We start from the raw sequence: 22,665 nt of genomic DNA, 5'->3' as shown, positions 1-22,665 counted from the left end.
CCTACGTGTTGGACATTTGGTCTGGAACTCAAGAGGCGTCCGGGCTGCACATATGTAATCAGTGATCTCTGTGTGGAAACCAAAGCCATGCACTGGCTGAAGTCACCCAGGGGGTGCATGGATAGTAAAAAGAGTGGAGGGCCTAGGACAGAATCCTGGAAGTCACCACCAGTATTTCAGGGACTCGTTTACTCCCCCCTGGGGACCATCACTTCTCTACAGTTAAGAGTCTGTTCCTTGGTTTGCCTCTCTCTTCTTTTTCTCCCTTTGCTCATTTGTTTTGTTTCTTAAATTCCACATATGAGTGAAATCATATGGTATTTGTCTTTCTCTTTGACTTAGCATTATACCCTCTAGATCTATCCATCTTGTTGAAAGTGGCAAGATTTCATCCTTTTTTATGAATGATAGTCCATTGTCTTCATACACCACATCTTCTTTACCCATTCTTCAATCCGTGGACGGTTGGGCTGTTGCTGTAAGTTAGCTATTGTAGATCACGCTGCCGTAAACATCAGGGTGCATGTATCCCTTTGAATTAGTATTTTTGTATTCTTTGGGTAAATACCCAGTAGTGTTGATTGCTGATTGTAGAGTATTTCTATTTTTAACTTCTTGAGGAACCTCCATACTGTTTTCTGCAGTGGCTGCACCAGTTTGCATTCCCACCAAGAGTGTAAGAGGCTTCCCCTTTCCTCACATCCTCACCAACACCTATTGTTTCTTGTGTTGTTGATTTTAGCCATTCTGACCGGTGTGAGGTGATATCTCATTGTGGTTTTGATTGGCATTTCCCCGATGATGAGTGATGATGAGCATTTTCCTATGTGTCTGTTGACCATCTGTAGACCTTCTTTGGAAAAATGTCTATTCATGTCTTCTATTTTTTAATTAGATTATTCATTTTCTGGATGTGGAGTTGTATAAATTCTTATTTTTCCTTCAAAATTTTATTTAAATTCTAGTTAATCGACACATAGTGCAATACTGGTTTCAGAAGTAGAATTCAGTGATTCATCACTTACATACAGCACCCAGCGCTCGTCACAAGTGCCCTCCTTAATACCCATCACCCGTCTAGCCCATCCCCCGCTCACCTCCCTCCATCAACCCTCAGTTTATTCTCTATCTTTATAAGTCTCTTATGATTTGTTTCTCTCTCTCTCTCTCTCATATAATTTCTTTATACGTTTTGGATACTAACCCTTTATCAGATCTGTCATTTGCAAATATCTTCTCCCATTCACAGGTTGCCTTTTAGTTTTGTTGACTGTTTCCTTCACTGTGCAGGAGCTTTTTATTTTGATGTGGTCTGAACAGTTTACTTTTTATTTGTTTCCCTTGCCTCAGGAGACATATCTAGAAAGAAGTTGCTATGGCCAATGTCAAAGAAGATACTATTTGTGCTCTCTTCTAGGATTTTTATAATTTCAGGTCTCACATTTAGGTCTGTAATCCATTTTGAGTTTATTTTTGTGTATGGTACAAGAAAGTGGTCCAGTTTCATTCTTTTGCATGTAGCTGTCCAATTTTCCCAACACAATTTGTTGAAAAGACATTCTTTTTCCCATTGGTTATGCTTCTCTGCTTTGTCAAAGATTAATTGACCATATACTTGTGGGTTCATTTCTGGGTTTTCTATTCTGATCCATTGACCTGTGTGTCAAAGATTTTTGTGCCAGTACCATACTGTTTTGATGACTACAGCTTTATAATATAACTTGAAGTCCAGAATTGTGACGCCTCCAGCTGTGTTTTTCTTTTTCAAGATTCCTTTGGCTATTTGGGATCTTCTGAGGTTCCATACAAATTTTAGGATTATTTGTTCTAGCTCTGTGAAAAATGCTGGTGGTATTTTGATATGGATTGCATTAAACCTGTAGATTGCTGGGGTGCCTGGGTGGCTTAGTCGGTTAAGCATCTGGCTTCAGCTCAGGTCATGATCTTAGGGTCCAGCCCTGCATCAAGCTTCCTGCTCAGTGGGGACCCTGCTTCTCCCTCTCCCTCTGCCCGTTCATGCTCTCTCTCTCTCTGTCATATAAATAAATAAAATCTTTAAAAAAGAATAAATGAATCTGTAGATTGCTTTAGGTAGTATAGACATTTTAACAACATTCGTTCTTTCAATCCATGAGCGAATGTCTTTCCATTTCTTTGTGTCATCTTCATTTTCTTTCATTAGCATTTTATAGTTTTCAGAGTACAGGTCTTTCAGTTATTTGGTTAAGTTTATTCTTAGGTATCTTGTTGTTTTTGGTGCAATTGTAAATGGGATTGATTTCTTTTTTTATTTTTAAAAATGTTATTTACTTATTTGAGAGAGAGAGCGCACAAGCAGGGGCAGAGGGAGAAACAGGCTCCCCGCTGAGCAGGGAGCCCAACATGGGGCTTAATCGCAGGACCCCCCAGGATCATAACCTGAGCCGAAGGCAGACGCCCAACCAAACTGAGCCACGCGGGCACCCCAAATGGGATTGATTTCTTACTTTTTCTTTCTGCTGCTTCATTATTGGTGTATAGAAATGCAACAGATTTCTGTTGATTTTGTATCCTGTGACTTTACTGAATCCACGTATCCGTTCTGGCAGTTTTTTGGTGGAGTCTTTTGGGTTTCCTACATATAGTATCATGTCATCTGCAGTAATGAAAGTTTGACTTCTTCCTTGCTGGTTACTTAACCACTTATTGCCTCAGTTTCCTCATGTTTAAAATGGAGACAGTAGTTTCTAGCATTCTCGTCATCATCATTAGCATGGACAATGGAGGGCTGACTCTGCGTTCATTTGAAGTTACGTGACTCCAGAGGCTGGAGTGAGATAGAGCTGGGTTCTAATCTGGTGTGACCTTCACTTCCCTGTGCCTCAAGCTTCATTTTCTTCTTTAGATGGAGATGATCACAGCTACCTCATAGTGAGATAACATCTAGAGGGCCTGGTATGCAAGAGGCGTTTACTAATAGCTAATTTCCTCCCCTTCCCTCTTCCATAGCTTTTTGTTCAGGACCAGACAAGTCTGGTGACTCTGACACTACGCTTCTTCTCCTGCATCTCATCAGAGGCACCCTACAATAGAGCACTGCTTAGTATACGCTGATTCCCTCTGCGGAGGTCTGGGGGGAGAGGGGTGGTTAAATATTTGCATAGCTTTCTCTACAAACAACTCTTCTCTGAGGTGACTTTCCCCCTCAGTTGACCCCCTGGTCAGTGAGAGGCATGTTGGAGTTCTCTGAAGAAAGCTGACCGTGGGTCGTGGTAGGGGAGCAAGCAAAGCGGTAGACTCCCATGGCTGCAATTTGCCTTTCCTGAAGAAGGATCTAGCACCTTTTTGTTCTGTGGGAACAGCTGACTTCTGCCTCCTTACCACACCAGACAGTTTTCTGTCAGCACCAGGGTGATCCTTCTCAAATGCAGATCTGCAGTCTCTGCTCCTTGGTCTGGTGCATACTGACCTTTCCAGCCTCGTCTCCTACCTTCCCCTCCCCACCAGACCTACCTGCCTGCAGTCCCTCCCAGCCCCCTGCCGATGCCGGGCACAGGCTGCTTCCTCTGCCAGGAACGTACCTTCCCCTTCCTGGGGATCCAGTGGGTGAGTACATACCTGTTCAGTCCCCGCTGCCCCCCCACATAGGATTGTTAGTCCCGCCTTCTTGTGGCCTCCCACAGGCCCTTGAATGAACCTGCGTCATAACATCACAATACAATGTGTGTGTACACTTGTCTTCTGAGCTTCTTTAAGGCGAAGAGCTTATCTTATTTATTGTTGACTCCCCAGTGGATCGTACAGTGCCTGGCACCAAGGAGGCTTTCAGTGTTGGTAGACTGAAGAAATGAAGGGATGTGTGGTTGGGCAAATGGGCAGACAGACAAGACAAATGGAACTTGTTGAGACAGGGGCTACAGGCGCACTGAAGTGAGAACAACCTGGGCCCTCGCCTTTTTGGGGGGTGGGTGGGGGGATGTTCATAACATTTCTCCCACACTAAACTTTGATCACCACCAGACTAGTACTCCTTAAATTCTGGGACCAAGAATGGCACTCCTATCTCAACACCCCCTGCCCAAAGATGTATATTCAAAAGGCTAGAATTCAAAGCAAGGTGGTATATGTGTTTGAGAACCCAATATGTTCAAGGGACTGCAGTGACACAGTGAGAAGAAATAGCATGAAAGTGCCCTCAAAAAATGACTGGGCTCCTAAATCCATCATCAGCATTGTCATCTTCATAAATTCAAAATGCTTTCTGGTTCCTCTGATGGTTCTTTCTGGAAGTCCTTTAGACTTCAGCAGCAGCAGAGAAGGAAGTAACTGCACCTCCCTCATACAAAATCCCCTTTCTGCAGCATATACTGGGCTTCCAGCACATAAGAACCTCTGGCCCATAGGATTATCTAGGGCCAAATAAATCATACTGTGTTCTCAGCACTCTGGGAAAATTAGATTCAAGTGGGCATTTGAGTCACCTTGAATGACAAGCAAGTATACAGAAGGGCACTCCTGACTCCTGTCTGCACACATTGGGCCCACTTGCCCCTGACTCATTGCTCCGCACCGACTGGGCTAGGGGCACAGGTTCTTGGACTGGCCCTGCCACACCCTCAGAGCAGAGGCGCTGGGCTGGCTCCTCTCCACTGCATCATTCCTGAGGACAGGACAAGCTCCTAGGAAGTGTGAGGTTCAAGGCTGTTAGCCACGCCTCACTCCCAAGTAGTGTCTTCTCCCTGCCCGTGCCCTGCTTCATCTCAGGATGGGCACAGGGCAGGGACAAAGGGAGATACTGAGAGGACTGAGGCAGCACCGAGTGCGAAGACCCAAGCCACATGAGAGATGGGGATCTCAGGGGGCACCCCGAGGAGGCAGGAGGCACTGGTAGCACCCAGCACTGCCCTGGGAGGGCACGGAGGGAAAGCAAGCTTCTGAAGGTACTGATGTGGGCTCTTAGCCTGGGGTTTTGGAGCAGGTGGGCAAAGTAGGAGGGGAGAGAGGCTGGGGCAGTGTGAGGGTTGTCGGAGTGGCTTTGCAGCAGACTCTTCATGGAGGTCCCCCTTTTGGACACCCTCCTGCCTACCTGCCTCCCACCTCCATGTATTCTTGGCCCTGGTACCCCTGAAATGACAACTGATGGTTACTAGCTTCCTCTGAGGCCATCAGATAAGAAGGCCCACTCTTTCATAGCACTAGGAGACCTGCCTGGTCCCTCCCTGGAACAGTGGGCAATTGCTTGGCTCCCATAGCTTACTGCTAACCCCTAGGGCCTCCCTAACCTCTCTCTCTGCCTCTCTCTGCAGTCCCACCCCCTGTACCTGTGCAATGCCAGTGATGACGACAATCTGGAGCCTGGATTCATCAGCATTGTCAAGCTGGAGAGTCCCCAACGGGCCCCCCGCCCCTGCCTGTCCCTGGCCAGCAAGGTGGGTTCACACCTGACTCCACACACACTCTGAACTTCACCCAGCTCCAGGCCATGAGGGGCACCTTTGTTCTCTGTCCCCTTGTCGCCTAGGAATCATGTGCCCAATTCACTCAGGTTTTCCTAACTCATGATGGGTCTGAGACGGGTGGAACTTCAGGCCTCTGTCCTTTCCCCACCAACCATCATCTCCCAGCAGACCCTTCTGACTGTCATCTAGGACATGCTACCTGCCCCATAACCTCCCCCACCATCTGGAAGTTCCTAAACCCCTTCCCCTGCCCAGCAGCAGAGCAAGGAGGGGTCAGTTGAAGGGCTTTTCCACCTGTCAGAGATATTAACTGAACATATGCAAGAATAGCAGAAACATAAGCCATTGCCCTATCCGTAAACCGTTCACGTTCTTCCTCCAAGATTGCAGATCAGTGGCTCCGTATTTCCATGGGGCACCGCTGGCTGGGGCTGGCAGCAGCTGCCACCTCGCCACTGTCCTGGGCTCTCCAGTTTGCCGTGCACCTGCCTGGCCTGCTGCCTCAAAGGTCCTCAAATGACCACGTGCATTTGTGATCCCTGTTCTAACGTTAGTTACTGTTCTCTGGGCGCTGACTGTGGGCCAGGTGGGACACATTCTTTATATATTATCTCGTTTACTTTGCGCAACAGTCAGGAAAGCTAGACGTTTTTATTTTCTATTTGACATATGAGGCAAGTGAGGGTCAGGAAACTGAAGTAACTGGGGCGCCTGGCTGGCTCAGTCAGTGGAGCATGCCACTCTTGATCTCAGGGTTGTGAGTTCGAGCCCCACCTTGGGTGTAGAGATTACTAAAAAAATAAAGAAACTTAAAAAAAAAAAAAAGAGGGGCGCCTGGGTGGCACAGCGGTTGGGTGTCTGCCTTCGGCTCAGGGCGTGATCCCGGCGTTATGGGATCGAGCCCCGCATCAGGCTCCTCCGCTGGGAGCCTGCTTCTTCCTCTCCCACTCCCCCTGCTTGTGTTCCCTCTCTCACTGGCTGTCTCTCTCTGTTAAATAAATAAAATCTTTAAAAAAAAAAAAAGAGAGAGAGAAAAACAACTAAGTAACTTGCTAGGGTTACATAGCTAGGAAGGGGTAGAGCTGTGATTTGAACTGAGTCTTGTCTAGTTCCCAAACCTGGGCTTTTAATCTCCCTGCTCTGTTGCCTCCCATTCTGGCTGGGGACACTGAATGTATATGAAAAGATTCTCATGGTGACCTAAGCCAGAGTGTAGTTAGATTCTGTGCGGCATACTCAGGTCGACTTGAGGGAAGGGGTCCAGCTCCTCGGTGCGGTAAAAGAGGAAGCGGCCCGTCCCAGCCTGTGCGCCTGCTCATTGTACTCAGGCCCAGATCCCCCTGGGGGTTTCCTGATTCTCCTGAGGTCCGCTTCCTGAGCCTGGAGTCTCAAGGAAACAGCCTGGGTTCTTACGCGAGCCACGGAGGGGGCAGGGATGTGAGCAGGATTCGAATGTGACCCCACAGATGGGTGAAGATATTCTGCCAGCCTGGCCATGCTGATGCAGAGAGGGGCCACGGGAGGATGTGGGAAATGGGGGCCAGGACACACCTGGAAGAGGGGAGAGCGTGGTTTCTATGCAAGACTGTGTGGGTCTTGGGGCACCTGGATGACTCAGTTGGTTTAGTAGCCGATTCTTGGTTTCGGCTCAGATCATGATCTTGGGGTGATGAGATCAAGCCCCACGTGGAGACCCCTACCTTGGGCTCCGCGCTTAGTGGGGACTCTGCTTCAGGATTCTCTCTCCCTCTGCCCACCCCACCTCAAAAAATAAATAAATTTAAAAAAAAAAAAAGACTATGTGGGTCCTTAATGGCGGCAGAATTTTGTTAGGTTGAAGCTACCTTGCTTTTGGCTCTTCTATTTCCCTTGCTTTACAGAATATGGGCAGACGTCATTCATGTATTCACTGGGTAGACGCGCGCCCAGTGTTTGGTAGCATGAGTGTGAGGGCAGAGAGCGCGTGCGTGCGTGCGTACGTGCCTGCGTACGTAAGTGCGTGCGTGCAAGGCCGCGGCGGGGCAGGAGAGGTGGGGGAAGAGGGGCTCAGAACGCACTGTATGATTGCGGGTACCTGCGGACCCCGGCCCCCCCAGGATGCCGTCCACGCGGGAGGATCGCGCTCCTGGGGGAGAAATAGGACCCGTGGCCAGAGGAACACGTGGTCGGTGCTCCCTGAGGCACTTCGGCCTGTTGGCGCCTTTGTTTCCTCCAGCGTAAGATGGGACTTTGATTTTCTCCCCCGGAGATCATTGTGAGGCTAAAAATGATGTGTGTCAAGTCCCAAACAGTGCCTGAGCTAAAACAAACACCGGAACAAAATCCATCAGGGGTTTAGAAGAAGTGCCTTGGCTGCTGCCCTGGGATCTGCTCTCTCCCACAGCCTTTGCGGTCACGCTCGCTCCGCCGCCCGTGCCTCAGCTTCCTCACACCGGGCTGGGCAGGCGCTGGCTCCTCGCTGTGAGCCTGCTCTGCCCCGCGTGCTCCCGGCCTTGGGGTCCAAGGCTTCCCTCGGGCCTCGTCCTTCGACCTCGCCAAGCAGCTCCTCCCTGGGATCCCCTGGCCCGGAGGAGGTCCGCGAAGGTAGTAATGGAGGTCTCGGAGCTGCTTCTAAGATTTCATATGCCCCACAGGCTTAACTGAACTGTTTATTTGTTGCTTTTGGTTACAGATTATCTCCCAGGAAAATGAACTGTACATAATAAAGGCAGTTAGTTTGGTAAATGTTAAGAAAATATGGCTCGGGGCGCCCCGGTGGCCCAGTGGGTTAAGTGTCTGCCTTCAGTTCAGGTCCTGGGATCGAGCCCCACGCTGGGCTCCCTGCTCAGCAGGGAGTCTGCTTCTCCCTCTGCGTCTGCCCTTCCCCTGCTCCTGCTCTCTCTCTCTCTCTCTCTCTCTCTCTCTCGAGCACACGCACTCTCTATCTCAAATAAAATCTTTAAAGAAAATTTAAAAAGTAAAAACTATATGGCTCGTGGGAGACATAGGGGAAAGGTGGGTTTTAGTGATAAAAGTGTGAAAATTGCTGACTTCAATCAGTTAGTGTTAATGGTGTCATCAGGGTCAACAGAGCTGGGGCTCTGGAGCTAGACAGCCCTGGCCCTGAAGCCTGACATCTCCTATGCCCCTCAGTGTGACCTGGACATTTTAGCTCACCTCTCTGGGCCTCTTGTTTCCTCATCCGTAAAAGGGGAATGATAATGGGACTTACATCATAAAGTAGTTACGAGGATTTAATGGGACAGTACAGATGGCAGCTCTCAGCCCCATGCCAGGCATATAGGAATCACTCAACAAATGATCACAGTTATCACTATTGTCCTCATTGGCATCATCATCCCATGCTTTTATAGTTAACAAAATTGGGGTTTTTTCTTTCATTGGTACCTCTCTTGGTCTTCCCTGAAACTCTCACCATAATTTTTCTGGACTCTTCTGTTCCTGTCACCGCCCCCACCCCCCTCCCCCATCTAGTCATCCAAATTGGTTTCTGTTTCTCTATTAGCAACTCCACAGCCATCCTTGTGATTACCCAGGCCCTAATCACCTCATGCCTGGACTAGAGCAGTGGCCTTCTACCTGGTGGAAGCAGCTGGCTCTGGAGACAAGCCCCTGCCTCTCTTACCATAAAGACCACTACCTGATAACCAGGCACTTGGAAGACGGAAGTCCTGAGCGGGAATCCTGCCTCCATTGCTTATCAGCTATGTGATCCTGGGCACGTTGTTTGGTCTCTCTGAGTCTCGGTTTCCTCAACTCAAAACTGGATGACTGTCTATTTATAGAGTTGTGAGGAGTAAATGAAATCATGTACCCAAAGCACGTAGTAATAGCTGATATGACAATAACTAATGCTTACGGGACACTGACCATGTACCAGGTAGTATTATAAGGCTTTACGTGGATTAACTTATATAGTCTGCAAAACAACCCTACGAAGTAGATCCTATTATTATTCCCAGCTTACAGAAAGGAAAACTGAGGCATACAGCAGTTAAGTGACATGCTCAAAGCCTCACAGCTAATAGTTGGTAGCAAATTCAGGACTCAAACCTGAGCAGTCTGGGCAGAGTGGGCCTCAATAAAGGTTATATCCCTTCTACTTTCTCTTACCCTTGCTTTCAAGCCCAGATGAATTCCATCTCTTCTACTGAATCTTGCCTGACTGGCCCAGCTCAGCTAGCCCATTAGGGGTAGAAATACCTCTATTTTGGCAGGTTGCCAGGGTCTCTGTCTGTGCTTTACACACCAGGTTTCAGGGGAGGGGGAAACCAAGGCCCTTAACTCCACCCCCATCCTCAAACTCAGCTCGCTTTTATTGTGTATTGAAAATTTGTGTCAGATTGTGTCGGGGGGGGGGAGTGGAGGGAAGGACTTTCTGCAGTGAAACAAGATGTGGGAACTACTGGTCTGTTTCATTCATTTGTACTCTAGAATGTTATCAGCATTCTATTATGTATATGCCTTGTCTCTACAACTAGATGATGAGTTGTTCTAGAGGGCCTGGCCTTCCCTTGCTAGGTGCCCTGGGCACAGTAGGTCCTCGGTCAGTCTTTGATGAGGATGCGGTGACAGAGACTGCCGCTGTGTCTGGAGAGGAAACCTACAGCCCAGACAGGTGCAGGGAGTTGTCTTCAATTCCCGCAGTGCACTGCTTCCAGTGGCTAGAAGCCTTGGGCAGCCAGCAAGGGGGCTGGCTGTCTCTTTGCAGCTCCAAAAGAGATCTCTGCATTGTTTTTCTAGAGCCCAGTCTTCCCATGCAGAAGGCCTACCCACCCTCTCTGCCTTCCAGCTTCCAGTCTCCCAAGAAGTGCTTCTTTCTCTCCCTCTCTCCTACCTTCTTGGGTGCAGGTGGCTGGAGGGAAACTCCAGCCCCAGGGTGGGCTGCCATCTGGCCCCAAGTCTTGCTTTTTGATTCCTAGAACTCTGGACACAGGTACCCACTGCTTGAAAGTCCTGTTGGCCAGTACTCTCTCTTTGATCTCTTTTACAACTTTGTAATTATGGGCTGTAATGGGCTGGGGTGTTTGAACATCAGGGTAATTACTTTCCACTGTTCCTACCCCAATCCTTCAAAGACGGGGTTGGAGGGGGAGGACTAAGAAAATCTCTGGAGAAGGAAGCCTGTGCCCTTCCCTCATGCTCTTCCAGGCTGGGCTGGGTGTAGGGTCTCAATCTGGGCATGAGAAACATGAGGCCTGGGTAGCAGGCAGGGTCCAGGAGTTTCAATTCTTTCACTACTGGGGTGACCTCCTCATGCCTTAGCCAAGTCCTAGACGGTGACATTAGCAGTGGGAGCCCCTCTCCTTGTTCTCTGGAGCTGCTCCCATACCCTGGTTGGAGGGTTTCTGAAAACGGGAGAGCTTCTCTTTGCCTGGGGTCACCTAGTTGGGCTGGACTTCCTGGGAGTAAATGGGCAGGAGGACACTGAAGGCTGTGACCTCTCAATTTCTTCAACAATTCCACTCTGGAGTCTTGTGAATTTCCAGTCATTTAGGCTGGCGAGCCTGAGCCTGAGCCTGGGCTGGGCCTAGGTGCTGTTAGACAGTCCAGCCCAGCTCCTCAGCAACTCAGGGAGGGAGGGAGGGAGGGAGGGAAGGAAGAAGGGGGACAGTTACCCTCCTGACCCAAAATGGGGCCTCGCTAGAGAGTCTTCACCACCTTCCAGGGCTCCCCTGCCTGCAGGCTGCCAGTTCTGAGGGGCCCCTGGTCCCTGCTGCCTCCTGGGGAGTGAGGAACGGGAGCAAGGAGCCGCTCCCCTGGCCTGCCAGGCAGGAGACCTGCCCGGACAGGCTCTCCCCAGGGAAGGAAAGCAGAGATCAAAGGCCTGAGCGTGTGAGTAAGCCCCAGCACTGGCTCCTCTGCCTGCCACCACTGCTGGCAGAGGGATTAACTCCTTCGGTGCCTGCAGCCCAGCCCCAAAGACTCAGCAGGTCCCCAGGGGCAAGAGGCCCCAGCCTGATACCCTTACGAGATGAGCCTCTGCTTTGGGGAGAAAGGCTGGTGAGTGGTGGTGCCGGGCAGGGCGGCCCGATGCCAAGGCAGGACAGTATCTGTCTCGCTCCTTTGCCCTTGCGCCTCCACCCACCCCTTGCTCTTATCTCCCTTCTCTTACCCCACACCCAGAGCTGCTAGATTCCTGCTTTTTTTTCTCTTTTTGGCTCTGCTCTGCCCGGCTGGCTAGGTTCTGCTGTCCCATGCCTGCTCTTGGAGCCTTGGCAAGCATGCACGCACAGTTGTGCCCTTGTGGGAACAGCCCCTCAGGTCCCTCCCCATCGAATCTCCAGTGCCACCTCAGGGAGGGGGTGCAGGGACAAAACGCTGGAAAGGGGCCCCATTAAGTCCTTGAATTGGAGCCAGGAAATGTGTTGGCAAATTAGACTGTGGCAGGGAGAGAGACACCAAGAAATAGGCTGAGCCTAGGGCTCTGCCATGGAGACCTTGGGTGGCAGCAGGGTCCCGGGCCTTTGGGGGATGCCCTGCAGGCTCCTCTTGTCAGGCATGGTTGACCCTTGGAAAGCCCAGCTCTATTCTCAAGGAGCTCTCCACCTGTCTTGCACCCCTTCTCCCTCTCTGTACTGGGGACTGGTCACCCTTCCCCACTCCCTCGGGGTGCTGGTCATTCCCTGCTTTCTGTTCTCCCAGCTCTTAGTGAAGGCAGACTTGTGGAGCTTTGAGCCGGGAGAGGTCTCATTTGTCCTTAGGTCTAGAGTCTATTCCACTACCTGGCACCTGCTAAATCCTTGTTAAGGGTTGACTTGATTACACAAGGAAGGCTTGAATGTTGTCCTTGAAGGCAGTGGGAGCTGGGTGAGCTCAGGGCAGGACAGGGACCTAGTCCCACTGCCCCCTCGCATGTGTCATATACGAGCGTGCAGACCTACGGGTGTGCAATGTCCCCGGAACGCATAGATGCGTGAGGGTGAGGCCAGGGCATGGACGGGCTATGTCCTCCTCTGACCCCAGCGGGACCTCTGCTGTGTCTCTGCAGGCCCGGATGGCAGGGGAGCGAGGCGCTAGCGCCGTCCTTTTTGACATCACGGAGGATCGAGCAGCTGCTGAGCAGGTACCCAGGGACACTGGGGTGTTTGAGGAGGGAGTAAAGTCACCTGCGGAAAGACAAGTCAGGACACAGCAGCCCTTGTGGGCACTTTCCCCTCATGCAGCTGCAGCAGCCCCTGGGGCTGACTTGGCCGGTGGTGTTGATCTGGGGTAAGGACGCTGAGAAGCTGATGGAGTTTGTGTACAAGAACCGAAAGGCCCACGTTAGGATTGAGCTGAAGGAGCCCCCAACCTGGGTAAGTGCGCCAGATCTCCAGACCCTGCCCTAGCACCCGTTCTCACCACCACTTTGTCCTGAGGCAACTCCCATCGAAAGCCCTGGGACTCCTGGAGCTAAAGAGAATTTAGAAACCCTATAGCTCAACTTCACCCACCAGCTGTGTGCTTCTGGACAAGTTTCTTCTCCCCCTGGGCTTCGTCTGCAGAATGAATAGATGAGGCCCGCTGAGTTCTGAAGTTGTTTTCTGCTCTGTGGTTTCAGGGCGCAGAGTAGCAGAGCCTGAATAAAACCCTGGCCCCCAGCCCCCGATGCCCCGCAGCTGGCCACTGGGAGGCTCCCGCTCTGCAGGGGGTCCATTTCCTCCTTTCCCCAAGCACACAGATCTTCAGATAGGACCTCTCCCAGCGCACATCTGGAGGAGCCTCTCCTATGAGTGCCCGTGGGCAGAGAGCCACCACCTAACCCCACCTGCACGTTCCTCCCCACCTCGTCCCCTCTGCTGGAAGACTCAAGGGGACCTCTAGCTATCTGTCTCCTGGGCACCTGACTTTCTCCCAGACTGGCCCAGCTCCTTCCAGAGCTATGACTCTTTCCACCTCCGCTCACTCCCGCAGCCAGATTACGACGTGTGGATCCTCCTGACAGTGGTGGGCACCATCTTCGTGGTCATCCTGGCTTCAGTGCTGCGCGTCCGGTGCCGCCCCCGCCACAGCAGGCCGGTGAGCGGAGCGGGCTCCCTGGCAGAAGTGGGCATGTTCGTGTGTGGGGGAGGGGAAAGAGCAGGAAGGGAAAAGGGAGGAAAGAAGGTGCCCTTATGCTCTTGAAGCCGTTTCCATCTAAATACCCTGGCACTGACTTGTTGGTCTCCAGCAGCCCCTCCACGTAGGATTGTCCATTCATTTATTTATTCAGCAGAGAGAGAGCTCCTCGTATGGGCCAGGCCCGGGTCCAGGTGTTGGCAGTAGCACAGTGAACAAAAGGAAGATCCCGTCCCTGGGGGAGCTTTCATTCTAACGGGAAGAGACAGACACTAAACAAAATAAATGAATCAACTATGTAGTATTTTGGATGGTGGTGTGTTCCAGAGAGAAAAATAAAATAGAAGAGGAAAGAGGGAATGTAAAGGGAAAGGGTTAATTTTTAAAAGCAAAGCCAGAGAAGGCTTTACTGGGAGGACAGCATTTACAGGAAAGACCCTCAGTGGGTGAGGGGGTCGTATGTGCAGATATCTGGGGAGAGTGTGGTCGGACAGAGAGCACAGTAGAGGCAAAGGCCTTGAGGCAGAAGTGTGCCCAGTGTGTCTGAGGGATAGCCAGGCGGCCATGTGGCCGGAATAGAGCTAGTGAAAGGGCAGAGCGGGAGGTTGGGACAGGAGTGTGCCGGACTGCTGAGGCCATTGGCAGGGCCTGTGTTTTTCACCCTGGGCGAAGTGGGAGTGGCTAGAGGATTTGGAGCAGAAGTAGTACCACGATCTGACTTAAGTTTCAAGGGGCGAGGATGGGTGCGTCATTGGGTGGTTAATGGGATTAGGAATTCAGTTTGATGGGCTATTAGATAGCCAAGTTAAGATGTCAAGCAGGTGTTTGGATGAAAAACTTCTCTCCTGGGCCATCAAGGGAAGGAAAGCGAGAAGGTATGAAGGGGGGTGGGTGCGAGGGTGTGGCCAGCTTGGCAGAGCCCTGTGTGAGCTCGAAGGGGCCAGACTCCTAGGGGCAGTCAGTCGGCCCTATGATCTATCTCACTGGGTGACTGGGAACCAAGTACAAACTGAGGTCCCGGGGTGGGGGAAGAGGAGCCCTTGCCCTAGTCTGAGGCCCACCCCTCTTCCCAGGATCCCCTTCAACAGCGAACAGCCTGGGCCATCAGCCAGCTGGCCACCAGGAGGTACCGGGCCAGCTGCAGGAGGGCGCGGGCTGAGTGGCCGGACTCCAGTAGCAGCTGTGGCTCCGCGCCCGTGTGTGCCATCTGCCTGGAGGAGTTCTCTGAGGGCCAGGTAAGGCCGGGCTTGCTCGCCCTCGGTGACCAGGCTGCGGAGGGAAGGGGGAGAGCGGGAGGCTGTGCGAGGCACTGCAGGCCGCTGCGGGTGCTCCGGCTGCGTCTGTGCTGTGTATCTCTCGTGAGGCAGAGGGAGGAGCAGCCCCGAGGTCTGGCTGTTTTCCTGGTCTTCCAGGGGAAGAGAGCTGGTCCTTGCCGAGTGTGTACCGCGTGCCAGGCCCTGCAGGGAGTGCTTTAGGTGCATGAGCTCACTTTAGCCTCCTGACGGCGCTCGGTGGGGGCAGGTTCGGCTTTCATCCTCGCTTTGGAGCAGAAAACTATCTGTTAAGGAACTTGCCCAAGGTCATGCAGCTGAGTGGCAAAATCCAGGTTTACCTGACACCAAAGCCCTTACTGTTTCTATTCTACTATGTGGTATTTTACAAGAAGGTCAGAGCAGGAAGGAGAGGCGGGAGGGAGTTGGGGGAATCCTGGTTTTACTGCTGTGGCTACAGATAACTTGGGTTTGGACCCCTTGTGTTCTGCAGGAGCTGCGGGTCATTTCCTGCCTCCATGAGTTCCATCGTGTGTGTGTGGACCCCTGGCTGCATCAGCATCGGACTTGCCCTCTCTGCATGTTCAACATCGTAGGTAGGAGGTGGGCCGAGCCCTCCCCTGTGTGCAGCCAGAGGGGTCTAGGACAAGGCTGCCTTCTGCCGAAGGGTGTTGCCTGGAAGCTGAGGAGAAAGCAGCTTTGCCTTAATAGTTCTTTAGAGGGACTCGTATGAAGGGGGGCACCATTCACATCGTAGGCTTCTTTATTACTTTAAAATGGTTTGTATTTCTATGACAACTTTGTTGAAGTTAAATCTCGGTGGTCTGTGTATTTATAATTCTGATTTTGTGGCAATAAAGTATCTTAATATAACAAGACCAGGATAATATGAAAATTTCCTAAAAGGTGCAAGTGAAGTGCCTTGAGGAAGAAGAGCCTTTTTCTAATTTACCCCAAGGTGCACTACTGGCCTGTGGAGGCCCTGAGTGAGAGAGCCCTCCCGTGAGGGCTGCTGGGGGGAGCAGGGTGGACGTGCTTAGTGGAGCTCCCAGGGAGAGACTGGCTGCAAGGAGCCGCGGTGTGCCAGGGCGCAGGCAGAGTAGGAGTGTCCTTGGCCCCCAACTCGGACTGGACGCGCAGGCTCCGTAGGCTTGAACGGCTGCTCTAGCCACCCTCCGGAGGAGGTCGGTGGAGTCAAACACCTGTGCTCTTGGTTCTTTCTTCCAGAGGGAGATTCGTTTTCTCAGTCCCTGGGACCCTCTCGGTCTTACCAGGAACCAGGCCGGAGACTCCACCTCATTCGCCAGCATCCTGGCCATGCCCACTACCACCTACCCGCTGCCTACCTGTTGGGCCCTTCCCGGAGCGCAGTGGCTCAGCCCCCACGACCTGGCCCCTTCCTAACATCCCAGGAACCAGGCATGGCCCCCCGGCACCACCGCCTCCCCAGAGCTGCACATCCCAGGGCTCCAGGCGAGCAGCAGCGCCTGGCAGGGGCCCAGCACCCCTATGCGCAGGGCTGGGGACTGAGCCACCTCCGGTGCACCTCGCAGCACCTTTCTGCTTGCCCAGCACCCCCACGCCGGGCCAGGCCTCATGACAGCAGTGGTTCTGGAGAAAGCTACCGCACAGAACGCAGCGGCTACATGGCCGATGGGCCCGCCAGTGACTCCAGTTCGGGGCCCTGTCACGGCTCCTCGAGTGACTCGGTGGTCAACTGCACGGACATCAGTCTGCAGGGCATCCACGGCAGCAGCTCTACCTTCCGCAGCTCCCTGAGCAGTGACTTTGATCCCTTGGTGTACTGCAGCCCGGAAGGGGAGCCCCGGGGGGAGGAGACTCAGCCTAGTGTGACCTCTCGGCCCCGTTCTTTGGACTCAGTGGTGCCCACAGGGGAAACCCAGGTTTCCAGCCACGTCCACTACCACCGCCACCGGCACCACTACAAAAAACGCTTCCAGTGGCATGGCCGGAAGCCTGGCCCAGAAACTGGGGCCCCCCAGGCCAGGCTTGCCTTTCCTCAGACACAGCCCCAGCCAGAGCCACCTTCCTCTGATCAGCAAGGTGCCAGATCCAACCCAACGGCCCCTTCAGGGCAGCTCCCCAACCCACAATGGTCCAGGGCCCTCATGGAGGCAGCCCCAGGCCCAGCTGATGCTGCCAACCCCAGTCCTAGCAGCCTCTTCCATCTGCAGAAATCCAGCCTCCCTGTTCGACACCCACAGAGGAAAAGGCGGGGGGGCCTCTCAGAGCCCACCCCAGCTTCTCGGCCCCAGGACTTGACTGCACACCCAGCTTGCCAGATTTTTCCCCATTACAGTACCAGCTTGGCATACCCTTGGTCCCCGGAGGCCCACCCGTTGATCTTTGGACCTCCAGGCGTGGACAGGAGGCTGCTACCAGAAAGCCCAGGTTCTTGTTACTCAAGTTCACAGCCAGTGTGGTTGTGTCTGACTCCACGCCAGTCCCTAGGACCACACCCACCTGGAGAGGGGCCTTCCGAATGGAGTTCTGGCACCCCAGAGGGCAGGCCGTGCCCTTACCCACACTGCCAGGTGCCGCCAGCCCAGCCTGGTGAGTTTGCAGGGGAAGAGAGTGTGGTTTGGAGAAGGTACCAGAGGTTATTGCAGAATGGGTGAAGTCAGCCAACAAGGGGTTGACAGAAGCTGAGAAGGTGCAGTGGGGTAACATACAAAATATTGAACAACAGGCATAGCATAGGATGCTGGCTGAAGGACTCTGACTCCGCCAGGTGTTACTCCTTTAGTTGCCAGACCAGAGGGAGGCTCAGGGGAAGCGGCCATGTGGGTGAAACATCAGAAAGCACTTGCAGTGGTTTGAGGCAGCAGCTCAAATGTAAGTGTTTCAGTATTATAATAATGAGTAAAGGTGTGCACCCAGTTCAGTTATCAGCTCTAAAGATGTATTTATTTATTTATTTGAGGGGGGTGAGTGGGGAGGGGCAGAGGGAGAGAATATTCAAGCAGACTCCCTGCTGAGTGCAGAGTCTGATGTGGGGCTCGATCCCATGACCCCAGGATCATGATCCCGCAACCCCAAGATCATGACCTGAGCAGAAGCCAAGAGTCAGGTGCTTAACTGACTGAACCACCCAGCCGCCCCCAATTATCAGCTTTAAATACAAAGAAGGCCAAGAAGTGTTCCTTGCTCTTGAGGAGAGCATGGAGAAGTAATTACTGATAGCTGTAATCCTAGGCAATATGAGGTCTTGTAGGAGAAATAATTGCAGATATCCATAACACTAGGCCATACGAGAAGACCTATGTAAATGATTAAAAAAAAAAAAAAAAGGAAGAAAGAAAGAAAGCAAAGCAAAGAAAAAAAAAAGATCATGGGTGGTTCCCAGCAGCCCTGTGGGTCCTTAGGTTTTCTCCTCTCCCCCTGGGGTAAAAGAACAACTAAGGCTTCCTTTCTAAGCACCCTTGTTAATAAGACCAACCCCATTTTCCTCGGGCCTCAGTGCTTCCCTGATAATTGTATTACAACCAATGGTGATAACGTAAATCCTCAATTTTAACGTGGTGTTTATTTGCTCAAATCCTCCTCTTCCTCCTCCAGAGCACCCCTCCCCCACTTTCCCCCATGGTGTGGATGACACAGCTCTTTGCCTACAGCTATCACTAGGCACCCCAAAAGGGAACCCAAAGGTCCGGAAATATAAGACCTCACAGTCTAGGAACCCTACAGTCGAGACCTAGAGCTGTTATCATTCATTCATTCATTCATTCACTTCCCTCCTTTTTCCTTCCTGCATTGGATGCTTGCTATGGGCTAGGTTCCAGGCTAGGCTCTGAGGACATGGTTTGTCAACCAGGAGATCCAGGTCTGTGGGGTCACAGGCATGTACACAATTACAGTAGAGAAAATCATGGCTTCCACGGAGCCATGTAAAGCAAGCTTTGGTCGTGTGTTTGATGATCCATTAGGACCCTGTCACATGTGTGCTTTCGGGGCTGCTGGAGCCAGACCACCACCTCCCCTGTCTGCCGTACTTAGAACTAGTTCCAATGCCTCCCTCTTCCCTGCTCCTCAAATCCAGTCAGCGCCAGGTTCTCTTAACGCCGTCCCTGAGAGCTTTTTTACCTTCTCCTTCAGAATGATGGCCCTAACCCTAAAGAGCCTCCCAGCTCTCCCCTCCCCTCTTACAGGGAGGGCCACGAAGGCTGGGCCCTGCACATACAGGCTGTTCTGCGGAGTCGTGCAGCACAGTGACCCTGTTCACCTGCTGCTGCCAGACTCACCTCCCTCAAATAAACTGTCCAGAAATTTCCACGTCCTCTGTTTTGTCCACAGTAAAGAAAAACTGAGCCTGGTTTGGCCTTCAAGGCTCTAGCACCAGCGAGCCCCCATCTTCCTTCCCCACTTTTCTTTTCACTCTTCCCCTTCCCTTCTCCTGCCCCATGCTTTAGCCAAACCTAGTAAACACTTCTTGTGGTTCCTATAATCCAGAATATTCTGCTGCCTTCCTATTCCTATAAATCCAATTCTTATCTATTTCTGCAGGACCAGCTCATTTATCTTCGCTTTCACGAAGCCCTTCCTGATTGCTCCACTTGAATGTGATCTTTCCCTTTTCCAGGAAAGGTCTTATGATCCGGTCCTGTCCCACTGCATAATTTCCCTTTGCATGCACACCTTCTCTGCTGTAAGATTGTGAGGTCCCTGCTTATTCTTCTATGTGGCACATGGTAACAGGCCAGATTCACAAGTGCTTCATAAGTGTTTATTGGGTTAATGAGCGAATAGTATTTGTAACACACTGATTGCTGTATGTTTCTCTTTCTTTAGCTTTTTTGTTTTTCTCTCCCCTGTATCCCAACTGGGGCCCCTCCCAGCTTTCAGTCTAATTGCCCCTTCTGGGCACATTCCCTGCTCCTCCCTCTCTGTGGTCCTCTCCCAGCCGTACTTGCAGGTGGAACAGGAAAGAGGCTGGCCTGACCCTCGGTGACCTCTTTCCTCCCCTCTCTCTACACGCAGGCTCAGAAGAGGAGATTGAGGAGCTGTGCGAACAGGCCGTGTGAGATGCTCAGACCTAGCTCCAACCAAGAGTGTGCGCCGGATGACTCGGGCCCTACCTGGCACAGAGTCTTGCTCCTGAGAGAAGAAAGGACCTCAGAAAACAGCCCTGTTTTTTGCCATACTGCCTGGGAGCTCCGGAAGAGGAGTGGTGATGGTGGGTGGCAGGTGTTCCCTGCTCCCAGCTCTGGACCTTGTGTGCAGAACGCATCTGCAGTGCAGCAAGTCGGTGTCCGGCCAGGCAACCAGCTACTACCTGTGTGGGCTGGCTCCCCTAAAGGCTGTTTTTTGAGAACAGGAAGCTAGATATGGGTAACTAGGTGTTATAAAGGTGCTGCTCCTTTCCCCAGGCCCAGCAGGTCTTCCTCATCCCAAGTCTCATGACATACCTGCCAATGGGGTCCTTCTTACCTCCTTTCTTGGGTGAGTCCTACACACCAGCTTTGACTCTTCGGTAAAGCTGCTGCATCAGCAGCAACCCTGGCTTTTATCATTTTCCTTCTTTGCGAAAGGATCAGGAACATAGGTGAGCGCCGAGCCCTAGAAAGGGAGGCCCTGCAGCTTCTCCAGGCAGTACCTGCCCTGGTGCATAAGGGAGAATGTTTTTCCCTTCTTGTCCTTAATGGTCAGATCCACTATATGAAGTCAGAGGGGAGGCTCTGGGAAGCCAGGGTGTGCAGTTCTGTCCCTAAAGTGGTACAGCACCCTGAAGAACCTGGGATGAAGCCTCTGACTTTCAAAGTCCCTTGTCACTCCAGCAGCCCCAGTTCCTCTTGGGGGTGGGGGTGGGGGTAGTGGGGAGGGAATAATTCTTTCCTGGAGATTGCCTATCTCAAAGTCCCAAAGGAGGTGGAAAGAAAGGATTTCTGCTGGACTTCATCTAGAAGAGGGAGGATGGAATGAAGGTAGAAAAGACAGAATTACAGCTGAACAAGGACAACAACAAATTCTTCTCTGGGAGTTTTCTCTCGGAGCAGGGATGAGGAACAGGGGAAAACAAAGGAAAAGCAAAGTGGGACATTTGGGTTTAGATGGTTCTGAGGCCCAGCGTCCCGTGATAAGCCACACAGGCCAGGGACACCCAGGAAGGTATGCATGCAAGAGGCTGTGCGTGCAGGACATCTGGCCCGGGTAGCTGGTACCGAGTGGGCAAAGGCTGAGGGGCATCCTGAGGGTGACATTCACCTCAGGGCAGCTGGACCATTGCCGGCTCCTCAGGCATTATCCCATTTGGAATGTGAATGTGGGAGCTAAGTGGGCACAGGACCCTACCTGGGAATCTTCTTCCCTCAGAGTCAGTGGGGAACTAGCACCTAGGCACCCACATGGGTATTTATATTCTGAACCAGACAGAAAGACGCTTGAATCAGGCACTATGTTGAGAAATGTATTTATTTGCTAATATATTTATCCATAAATGCGGTCTGGTCTCGTGGTTTTGTTCTGTCATGACTGTCACTCGGGGTAACAGCTTCATCTTCTACATTGACAGAAATAAATTATTTCTGGCAGAGGTTAGGCTATGATGTATGAAAGGATAGGACAGAGTGGTGGGCTAGGCAACAAGAATTGGTTTGTAAGCCCCTAAAAGCATGGTTTATGAGATCAGGGAAGGGGGAAAGCATGACTGGATTCTGTGGTCCAGTTGTTATCTGTATTATTATTCTTTTACTTCACACTCTTATTTGTGATGCTTCCGTGACTTTGTGACCTTGGGCAAATACTCTGTGCCTCTCTTTTTCCGCCCATAAAATAGGCCTACTTCCCTGAGTTGTTGCAGGGCTCCCCAGAGATAAGAGTGAAAGCATGTTTGGAGGTGGAAAAGTATCCAGTGCTGAAGAACATTCTCACCCCAGTCAGAGCCCATCTGAACACAGCATGGCATGGGCACAAGAAGCAGGCCCCCCGCTTGAAGAAGCTCTGTTTCAGCTGGGAGGCCTGGTTGGGAGGATAGAACAGCAGGGCCTGAAACTATTTATATCCCAGAGCTCCAATTCTGATAAACACAAATGACTGTGCTCTCTACTCAGGGGACTACTGTGAGGCTCAAGAGCCGGTGCTAAGTCGGTAGGAATTCCACAGAGCCTGGGGCAGCCTTTGCTCCCATCCTCACAAAGCACATTTCCCCTCTGTTTCTCCAGGAAAGCTTTCACAGGGGTAGTCACTGTCCGTTGCCCAGTTTTGAACCACAGAGCAAAGAAGAATCTAGCTTCCTATAAGGTGAAATGAAAAAAAAAAAAAAAAGACACAATCTCCTATCCCCTACAGATGTTCTCAAGTAAAGGAACTTTCTAAATGCTAAAAGCTGCACAGAGCCTAAATTATCAGCTGGAACAAGGAAAGTACGCGAAGAGTTTTAAAAAATAAATACTCCTGTTAAGCGCCATCGGCTCACAAGCCAGCACTCCGGCGGACGGCAAACGGAAACCCTATACTGCTCTCGGGAAGAAAGGGGCTGTCCCTGATTTCTTTCCCTCTAGGCAGAGATAACCCAGAGGGAGAGTGGACTCTCTGGCCCTGAGCTTTTAAAACGGCAAGACGGAAAAGAATCTCGGCTGGCATCTGGGATCCTCCTAAGGGGACCGGCCGCCGGCTGCCAGCTGCCTAGATCAAAGGGCCCGCCCCGCCGGGATTCCGGCTCCGGCCGCGGCGCGTTCCCGCGCAGGCGCCAGCTGTGCCGCCCCTCCCCCATGGGCCCTGCCCACAGGCCCAACGGCCGCCGCGGCCTCGCCCTCGCGCCGGCCCAGGTGGCGGGTGCGCGCGCCGGCCCAGGTGACTCCCGGCCGGCCCCGCCTCCAGGCGGGAGAAACCATCTCCTTAGGCGGGGGGAGAGCAGGGCCCTGCGGCTTCTCACACCGGAAAAGGAAGTCCGAGGCACC

General features: G+C 52.0%; 1 protein-coding gene across 3 annotated transcripts in view; it reads left to right on the top strand.

Annotated features, from left to right (window-relative positions):
• Positions 1 to 22,037, top strand: part of RNF43 (ring finger protein 43) — a 64,173-nt gene extending 42,136 nt beyond the window's left edge. For 2 of the 3 annotated variants that reach the window (XM_087854539.1, XM_087854538.1), the window contains 9 exons: positions 3,487 to 3,585; positions 5,286 to 5,408; positions 12,430 to 12,504; positions 12,605 to 12,736; positions 13,335 to 13,439; positions 14,552 to 14,713; positions 15,243 to 15,345; positions 15,977 to 17,323; positions 19,748 to 22,037. In XM_087854539.1, coding sequence (XP_087710665.1) covers positions 3,487 to 3,585; positions 5,286 to 5,408; positions 12,430 to 12,504; positions 12,605 to 12,736; positions 13,335 to 13,439; positions 14,552 to 14,713; positions 15,243 to 15,345; positions 15,977 to 17,323; positions 19,748 to 19,791 — 2,190 coding nt within the window. In that variant the 3' untranslated portion in view covers positions 19,792 to 22,037. The remainder of the gene's footprint in view (positions 1 to 3,486; positions 3,586 to 5,285; positions 5,409 to 12,429; positions 12,505 to 12,604; positions 12,737 to 13,334; positions 13,440 to 14,551; positions 14,714 to 15,242; positions 15,346 to 15,976; positions 17,324 to 19,747) is intronic. The other variant, XM_045773125.2, reaches the window with a different exon arrangement.
• Positions 22,038 to 22,665: the final 628 nt, after the last annotated feature.

The sequence above is a fragment of the Ursus americanus genome, chromosome 23 (genome assembly GCF_024610735.1).
Source record: "Ursus americanus isolate L20-20 chromosome 23, mUrsAme1.1.p, whole genome shotgun sequence".
Classification (NCBI taxonomy): Eukaryota; Metazoa; Chordata; class Mammalia; order Carnivora; family Ursidae; genus Ursus; species Ursus americanus.
The sequence above is the reverse complement of the archived record's forward strand: the minus strand, read 5'-3'. Positions and strand labels throughout refer to the sequence as shown.